We start from the raw sequence: 9,272 nt of genomic DNA on the forward strand, positions 1-9,272 counted from the left end.
CTGCCCCTGTCAGCAATATGACACCCAGGGCTCTGAAGGCTCTGTCCTCCCGGTTCTGGAGGGAAGAACCTGGCTCAGGGCCCAGCTTCCTCTCTAAGGGCTTCCTCAGGGCCCAGTCAAGCCCAAATCCTCAGATCCACCTCCCGACACAAATCTGACAACGTTCCCCCCGTAACTGTCTCCTGATAGCTCCAGCCTCCCCTCTTCTATGTCCAGCGCTGCTATCTCAGGACCGTTACAGGCATTCTCCAGGCACCTGACCCTCAAGAGACCCCGCTGCCATCAGGAGAGACACTGAGGTCCCCATGAGACACAGAGGCCAGGTGCTGTGCAGGGCCGGATCTGGGGACCAGAGAAGAGAGGAAGCTCTGTGGCCCTGGAAGTCAGTGTTTTGTGATGCTGAGGACGGGAGAACCACTTTCTGCCCGAGCCCCTGAGGCTGCTACTCCCTCTGGAACTGCCCCATGACTCATCCTTTGGCCCCACTGGACCACACTGGGCTGGATCCTGGCAAGCAAGGGCCCTTCCCATCCCCAAGCTCGCTCACGTGGAACAGAATCATAGGCTGCCTCGGGGCGTCTCCTGTGCTGTTCTGTAGCTGTTACATTATGACTGACCTTTTCCTCATGGGATGTTTGATCTCGGCTCCTTGAGGGCGGAAGAGCCCCGGCACCGGTGCCACCTGGGCACGCTCTGGGCGTGACAGCCGTTAGGAGGGCCGGTTGCTCTCATGTCCACGCCTCACTGTTAAGATGGGTGGTGGGAAGCAGGAATGGCTGATGATGGGAAGAACTCCTTTTGTGTTGAGAGTATGCAAAGAACAAGGAGAATTAGGCACGTTTTAAACCCCATTGGAATCCAAAACGATCCCTCCCCCCAAACAACAACAAAAGATAATGGAATCCAAAATATACTTGTTTTCTTATTTGGATACACCTTTAGATGTGAATGATCTAACATTATTAACCCTTTATGGCATTTTGCCTAGACACCCCCCAACTATAGGGAAGGGTGGTGTTAACATCACAGGTCTGGACACAGGCAAGGGTAATGGTCTGCAGTGGCCAGAAGCTGCATGTGTCATTTCCTGTCACCGCTAATAAAGAACCTTCAACTACTGAGAACACATCCTGTCCTCGTTCCGCAGAAGTGGCAAGTTGTTTCATTGTAATCTGCCATGGTTGTCCTTGGCACCGAAAACAATGTAGTCACTCACTTATTCATCAAATATTTACTGAAAACCTACCAGCCTATGTGCAAGCACTGGGCTAGAAGCTTGGAATACAAAGTCATAAAATGCAGCGACTGCCCTCAAGCAGTGCTCCTTCCAATGGGGGTGACAAATAGCTTCATGAAAAGGTTGGGTTATAACACAAATGCTACAGGAATAGAGGAAGACTCAGAGAAGGCACCCCAGGAGTTGAATGTAGCATGTGACTCGGGACTAGAAAGATCTTTTAGGTGGAGAATAGGACAAAATATTCAAGGCAGTAGTTCGTGCGAAGGCAGGGAGGCATGAAAGTACCTGGTGAAGAGTGAGAAAGTCAGAGCGTTCTGTTGGAATGGATTGTCGGGTGTGTGTGTGTGTGTGTGTGTGTGTGTGTGTGTGTGCGCGCGCGCATGTGCGCGCATTTGTTTTGGAAGGACGGGATGATGACTGTGGAGAGGAGGCAAATAATCTTGATTCCATGCCTCATTTATATTTTATCTGGCAGATAAGGGGAAACTAGCTGAGTTTTTTCAGTCATGGAAATAAGATGATCAGGGTTGGTTTTAGTAAGGTTGTCCTGGTGTGACGAAAGATTTAGAGCCAAGAAACCAGAGCCTCGCCCACAAGCTTGCTTGCCCATCCAGGCAAGAGCTGTAAAAGCCTAGATTAAGGAAAAGTGATGCTTTAGAGAAAAACAGGAGAGAGAATTGACAGACCGGGTGCGCCATTGGTTAGGGTAAAGGAGACAGAGAGGGATGGAGAATTTTCGGGCAACTCCAGGGAGGGTGCACTTAGTGACAATGGGAATGCTGGAAGGAGGGTTGTTTTTTTAATACTGGTGGAGAGGATAAACTCCCATTTACACCAATAAATAATAATGTTATTCATGTCATAATTTTTTAGCATCTGTGCACAATGAACCCCTTCCGCTGAAAATCACATGGTGTCAGTTTCATGCCCAGGGCAAAGTGCCCTAATTAAAGACATCCTGCAGTTACTCACATCCCTTTCCTCCTCCACAGACTGTCCTTTCTCCCACACCAGATTCCCTCTGCATCAACCCCTCCCCGCAGGAGCCACCAATCAGAGTTCAGACTGGGGGTAAGCCTGGAGCAGTTCTGGGCTCTGGTGCAAGTATGATTTCTATAAAAAGACATTTAAAAACAAGGAGCAATGTTGCCATTTGCCTTTAATGGAAAAGTGGCTAGCAGTTACAGTTTTAAAAAAATCTTTTATTAAAAAAAAACTCTATCCAACTTCTAGGCAATCACCGTTTGAATTTTCAGAAATAAACATACACTTGAAAACTAACAGTTTGTATAAAAATAAACTCTGAATGTGTGATTAAAAAGGGTGACCCCCAGTCTTCTCAGCTGCATGAATGCGTGATAAAAAGGGGACGAGTCCATCCAGTGGAGATGGGTCTACCCCAGGGTGGAGGGGGCCTTGGCCTTGGAGGAAAGAGCTTGCTTGAAGCGCCTCTTCAGGTCCTGCATGTTGGGAGAACGTGGCCGGGGGATGATGGAGGCTCTTCTCCTCTCCCCACCGAGGCTGTGCAGCTTGCTCACTTCTTTGCACAGATGCTGAAACACATCACAGACATCTTCATAGTTTTCACTGGTGGAAATTTCCAGGAACAGGCTGCCCAGCTCGTTGGCCAGTTGGATGCCGTCACGGGTCTGCACCTGTCGGGCATGCAGAAGGTCCCCCTTGTTGCCCACGATGATGACGGGGGCTTTAGAGTCAGGGTGGACCTTCCGTATGTGCTGGTACAGGGGGCGGATGGACAGGTAGCTGTCATAGTCCGTGATGGAATAGACCAGCAGGAAGCCCTCTGCCCACTGCACGCACTTGGACAGGGAGTCGACCGCCGGGCTGAGGCTGTCTTGGACCTGAAAAGAGCAAAGTGAGCCCGGATCAAGGAAGCTCTCGGTGGGAGAAACTGGAAAGAACATCAAAGCCACCCTTGAAAAAAACGGTTGAACAAGAAATCACTAAATATAGTTTCAGGTTCTACCCAGCTTCTGCAGAAGGAAGCTTTTGATATGGAAAGAGCCAATTCTCAGGCAAGCTCCCTTCCTGGGTTATTTTATTAGCTGTTACCGACACATTACTTTTAACCCCCTTGCTTGGCAGGTAGCCTGTGATGAACCAGTCTGTGATGATTTCAATGAGAACTTCAACTCAGGATGGCGCAATTTTTAGGGAACTAATTCAGAATAAACAGAACTTTGAAAATAAGCCAAGATAAATATCTATTCCCCAACCCATAAAAATATTTTTAGCATGTCCTTCTTGAGAATGTTACAGAAACAAATTCCTTCTTTCGGTTCTTCCACAAGACCTTTCCTCCCTAGAAGGGAGAGCAATTAGTAACTTGTTAATCAAGTCACATTCCTGACGGCTTGCCATGGTGTTATCTGATTGGAATTACTGAGAGGAACAGCGAGAAACAGGAGCGCTTCAGCAGACCTTGCTAGGGGAGAAGACCCTCTCCAGAATCCCACCCCCATAGTTTTGTTCCGGGTTCCAAGCCTGAGCTGCTCCTGACAGAAGTGGTGAGACCCGTGTAACCAGTGATGCCCCGGCCAGGGCTGCGAAGAGAAGCTAAGCATCTCTTCCCCTTTCCGAGGTGGCAGACAGGAGAAGGTGGCCTCTATAACAATCCACTCTCCCCGCCCCCCATCGTGGACGGTTTCTAACACCCCAACGACTGGCCCCACCTGGGGACGGCACACCCCTCCATCTGAACGCATAACACCTGGCTCGGGCGTCTGGAAGCGGAGGAGCCGCCTGCTCTTGGCAGTCCTTACCTGGATGCCGCCGGGAGTGTCCTGGATCTGCAGGGAGAGCTGGTCTCCCTCCACGCACACGAGCCGCGAGTACAACTTGCCTGGAGAATGAAGGAAACTTGAGTTTTAAATTCTCACACTCTCCTCAGGAAAAAGAAAATCAGAGCATGCAGCCTCAACAGAACGAAACGAACCTAACCTGTGTTCGGCTCATAATCGCCAATGAATCTCTTGGTCAGGAAGCGCACAATCATTGCTGAAAAGGAAAGGAAAATCAGCTGAAGGACTAGGACGAGACAGTCAAACCGGGACCGTCTCGGGGAAATGGGGGCGTGACGGGCCGCAGTACCGCGGATGCTGCCTGCATCCTCAGGCTCCGCAGGGGCAAGGGTGCGGCCGCGGCCTCCGCGGGCTTTGGGGCGGGTGCGGCCGGGGGTGCGCTACGCGCCGCACCGGCACCCGTTCTCGAACAGGTGCCCGCCGGCGAAGGCTCAGGAGTGCAAGGTCCGGGGAAGCGGCGGGAAAGCAGGCTGGCGGGGGGAGGCCGGCAGCGGCCTGGAAACGTCCGGGCCCCCCTGCGCCCTCCCCTCCGCCGGGAGCCCCCGCTTTCCCCGGGGCGCTCACCGCTCTTGCCCACGCGGCCGGCGCCTAGCACGGCCAGTTTGATGTCCTTGGGCAGGAGGTAGTCGGAGGAGGACTCGGGGATGGGCGCGAGCAGAAAGTGTCCGGACATGGTGGGCGGCCGCATGGAGCGCGCGGTCGAGCGCGGGGACACCGGCGCGCGGGGACCTCGGCGGCCGGTGCAGCGAGCCCGGCCGGCGGCTTTTAAAGGGCTGGGCGCGCTGGGGGCCCCGCGGCCGCCTCCGGCTCCTCCTCTTCCCGCCCCTTCCAGCAGCGGCGCGGAGGGGGCGGAGCCGGAGAGTCCAGGGCCCCGTCACCGCGGCGCGCGCACCCGCTTGACGCGCTCTGCTGGGGTCCTACGCTGCTCCGGCCTCCGGGCCCTGGAGATCCGGCCTCCGCTGTGCCTGCGTAGCCCTGGCGGCCCCCTCCATCCTGCAGAGGCGAGACCGGAATTATGAGAGAGATCAGAATTATGAGCTGGGGGACGAAAGAAAGGAAAAATGCAATTGGTCGGACGTTTCCGCAGCAATGGGAAGGATAAATTCCTGGCGAATGTTGCCCTTTTTATTTTTGAAAGGTGCTGAGGGGTGACATTATTAGGATAGAGCCCTGACTTAGTATAAGGGAGTTGCAGACACTGTGACCTTGCTCCAGATTTGTGAAGGCCCCTTGGGGACAGCCATTGTCCCCAGCCTCCAAACCCAGCCCCTGGCTGCTGGTGCTGGCTGAGCTGACTCATTAGCGAACACTCAACAAGCTAACTGAGAGCTCTGGCTCCGGACTAATCCTCCATCAAACACCGTCCTATGACTTGAGTCACGCCTTTGCTTCATCATTCAAGTACTTATTTCTAAGTGTAAAGCGGAGTTTAGGGTGGGCGTGGAAGTGGGAGGAAGATGACACAAAAGCAAAATCCGGCGTCTTGGGTTTCGGGAGCCCACAGTGGCAAAAAGGCAAAAAAGGCTTGGGATTCTGTCCTTGCAGGTTAGACCTTCAGGCTTCTGCCTCCTGTGCTCCAGCCTCACAGGTCCAATTGCCTCTTAGACAGCCCCACCCTCACTCACCCCTTTCTCCATCTTGGTTGTATCAGTTAGCTTTTGCTGCCTGACAAACTGCACGAAACTTACTGCCTTGAAACCGCAATCCCTCACGGTTGCTCACCAGTCTGCAGGTCAGTGCAGTGGTTATCCTAATCCAGGCCCGGCTCAGCTGATGTTGGCCGCAGGCTTTCATTCTTCCATGCATCGGTAGAGAGCTGGTGGCAGCGGGCTAGGGGCGATGGGGGCGGGGGTGGGGGCTGGCTGGTGGCTCCAGATTGGTGTCCTCAGGCAGCTGGCCGGCTGCCAGCTGCGGTGGTGGGAGGGGCAGTGGCTGAGCCACATGTTTCTCCTCACCCAGAAGGCGGGCCAGGATCATGGTGGCTGGGCAGAGTTCCAAGAGTGTGAGTGGAAGTGTTAACAGGCCTCCTGAGACCTAGGCTCTGGGGAGGAACCCATCACCCCTGCTGCCTTCTCTTGGCCAAAGCAAGTCGTGGTGCCAGCCCACATTCCAGGGGCGGGAAGTGCACTCCACTCCTTGGTGAGGAGAGCTGCAAAGCCACATTTGAAAGGGCTGGGATGCAGAGAGGGGTAGGAGAAGAGGTCCGTTTTTGCAGTCGACCACACTGATAAGTGTGCGAATGTGCCTCCATCCACCCGGTAGCCCAAGCCAGCGACCTGTGTGCCAGATCTCTGAACACTCGTACCCAGCTCTCGGTTCCGGCCACTGAGAGGCCTTGACTCTAACCCCTCTCGCTTCCACATGGATTAATCACCAAGTTCCATCATTTCTTCTGCCTCCATTTCTTGGTATCTCGTCCTCTCCATCACTCCTGCTCTCTTTGCTTCTCACTTGAAGAACCCTGAGGCAGACCAGGAAGAGGGTGACTGGTTTCCTTGCCCCTCGCTCAGGGGAGCTTCCTCTGGTCACTGCTGCCATCCCCACCCCTGCATCCCAGTTACTCACGCTCAGGGCACCCTTAAGGCAGCACTGATCCCAACTGTCATTACTTTCTGGTGGAATATTTATTTCATGTCTCTCTCCCAGAAGGCAGGGCCTCTAGCTTGTGTCTTTAGTGCCCAGCACATAGTGGCAGCTGGGGTTCATGAGGTCTTTAATAAATGTTAGTACACTGACAGACTTTCTGAATGGTGTCTTCACTGTGTGAACTGGAGAAGACGGAAGTCACGTGTGTGACTATTATCCCAATACCTATGTTTTGAGGGCAGTCAGCTCTCAGGAGAAAGCGTTCCAGGGAATGTCCTGAGCTGAACTGCCTTATTACATCTGTACTGTCCTTTGGTTCAGCACAAGGCAGTCCCCTTCTGTTCAACTTCAGTTTGACTGGAAAGACTTGAAGCCCGGAACCTCCTTTCCTGACTGGGGAAAAGTCACCATAAAGAGAGTTACTATTTACAGAACAACCTTGAAACAATTAGGTTCCAGGGGTCCTTGAGCATTCAGTGACAGGGGCCTGGGTTGTTGCCTTTCAGATTCTCCTGGCCTCTCCTTCTTGAACACAGAATGGCTCCTGCTTCATTAAACATCAAGTACTCATCCAAGCAGGGAGGGAGGGAGGACCCTCTTCGTCTCTTTTTATTATGAAATAAAATAATTCTCAGAAGAACCCAGCAGACTCTCTTACATCTCAGTGGCCAGAACTGAGAAGCTGGGAACCAGTGTATTCATGTACCTAGCAGAGAATACCAGGGTTGCCAGGACTAGCTCGGATCAGTTCCTCCCTGGAGGCCACACACATTGCTACCCTGTTAGAAATCCAGCAACAGAAGAGGGGATCCTTGTTGAGCAGCAGTCAATGGGATCTGTCCAAACACCCTTCACTTTTCCTGAAGTTAAAATGCAGAACTTAACAAGGGAAAAGAGAGCCCTTTCCTGGCTGAATCGTGGGCTTATCTCCTCACCTCATTCCCTTACATTCCCTGTCAGGTATAAGGTCATTTTAGGTGAAGGTCGCCCCATAGTAAGATTCCTAAGACTGTCCTCTGCCTGGTGACAGCTATGTTCCATTTTGCACGTACAGTGCACCTTTGCTCAGAAATCAAAATGTTATTCATTCTCCTTGGAAAGCTCTTTGCATTTGCAAATACCCAAGATCATCCGTGGCCCTTTATGCAGATAATGTTACTGAACTGTAGAATTATAAACAGCCTTGCCTAAATTGCTGCTTGTGCTCTATCTCATTTTGGATTTCTTTGTATCCAGTTATGTAAAATTGTGGTGCAAGTAGTATGACACAGGTATGCTGAAGTGGTTTTAAAAAGATAATAGAAAAAATATATATAAAAAGATAATAGAAATGTGTAGGCAGATATGAATACACAAATCCGTGGGTGTTTAGAATGACTGTGAAGGGTAGAATTTAGTAATATGCAAATAAGGTCAGGCTTGGAAAGCTATTAACCCTTCACCATCCAAAGAAGCTTGATTTCTAGCCCTCAGGCAAAACTTTGCCAGGGGTCCTCCCCTACTTCAGGAATGTCTCTCCTACCACCATCCATCACCCAATATCAACTACCTTTCCTGTCTATCCTAAATCCTTGAACATTGAGGCTGGAGACTCAGACTATGCCTTCAAGTACTTTCCTCAGTATAAAAATTACACCTCTCTCCTCTACCAGCTCCCTACTTTAATTCAGCAGTCAAATGACTGAAACTCTACTCTTTGCGAGGCTGTTAAGCGCTGGTACAGAACATAAACAACAGCTTTCTGTTATCAAACATTTACTGAGAGGACAACAACGTATAAGACTTGCCTGACTTCACAGACACCCCCACAGTGAAGTTAATTAAAATAATTATCGTTTATGTATCACTGTTGAGTTTCCCAAAAAAATTCTCAATTAATTCTTCCGTAATTTTAATCCTGTGAAATGGGTAAAATATCTCCTAAACTGAGGTTTGGACAAGTTTAGTCACTTACTCATAGAGCCATTCAATAGTGGGCATCTCAACCCCCGTGATTTCAAATCTTGGCACTGTGGAGAGGAGGATGGAGAACACTGCTCATGTAAATGCAATGACAAAGCAGATGGGCTCAGAACTCCAATACAGCTGCAACAGAGAGAATTTAATCTGAATGGGTTTATTTCTGGGTTCTCAACTCTGTTCCACTGATCTCTGTGTCTTTTTATACCAATACTATATTGTTTTGATAATTATAGCTTTGTAGTATACTTTGACATCAGGGAGCATGATACCTCCAGCTTTGTCTTTCTCAAGATTGCTTTGCAATTTAGGATCTTTTGTGGTTCCGTATAAATTTTATAACTATTTGTTCTAATTCTGTGAAAATTGCCACTGGAATTTCGATAGGGATTGCACTGAATCTGTAGATTGCTTTGGGTAGTATGGACATTTTAACAATATTAATTCTTCCAATCCATGAGTATGGAATATCTTTCCATTTATTCGCATCTTCTTCAAGTTCGTTGATCAACATCTTACAGCTTTCAGTGTACAGGTCTTTCACCTCCTTGGCTGAATAAGTTTTGTTTTTTTTTTAATATGATTGTAAATGGGATTTTCTTAAATTTTCTTTATGATAGTTTGTTATTAGTGTAAAGACACTACAGATTTCTGTATATTGATTT

General features: G+C 50.1%; 1 protein-coding gene across 1 annotated transcript; it reads right to left on the bottom strand.

Moving 5' to 3' along the window:
- Nucleotides 1-2,382: 2,382 nt before the first annotated feature.
- On the bottom strand, nucleotides 2,383-4,790 carry RASL11A (RAS like family 11 member A). The gene is made up of 4 exons (XM_029210302.1): nucleotides 4,627-4,790; nucleotides 4,202-4,258; nucleotides 4,024-4,103; nucleotides 2,383-3,102 (listed from the first exon to the last, which is right to left on the bottom strand). The coding sequence occupies exons 1-4, from the start codon at nucleotides 4,748-4,750 to the stop codon at nucleotides 2,635-2,637; spliced, it is 729 nt and encodes a 242-aa protein (XP_029066135.1). The 5' UTR covers nucleotides 4,751-4,790; the 3' UTR covers nucleotides 2,383-2,634.
- Between the last annotated feature and the right edge of the window lie 4,482 nt (nucleotides 4,791-9,272).

This window comes from Monodon monoceros, unplaced genomic scaffold (assembly GCF_005190385.1).
Source record: "Monodon monoceros isolate NGI ecotype Baffin Bay Population unplaced genomic scaffold, NGI_Narwhal_1 Super_Scaffold_8, whole genome shotgun sequence".
NCBI lineage: Eukaryota > Metazoa > Chordata > Mammalia > Artiodactyla > Monodontidae > Monodon > Monodon monoceros.

Bases quoted from the DNA above. Each gene is read 5' to 3' on its own strand.
- RASL11A (XM_029210302.1), bottom strand. From the start codon at position 4,750: ATGCGGCCGCCCACCATGTCCGGACACTTTCTGCTCGCGCCCATCCCC. The intron at 4,259-4,626 runs GTGAGCGCCCCG...TTTCCTTTTCAG, and splicing joins CGGCCGCGTGGGCAAGAGCG to CAATGATTGTGCGCTTCCTG. The intron at 3,103-4,023 runs GTAAGGACTGCC...TGCTCTTTTCAG, and splicing joins ACACTCCCGGCGGCATCCAG to GTCCAAGACAGCCTCAGCCC.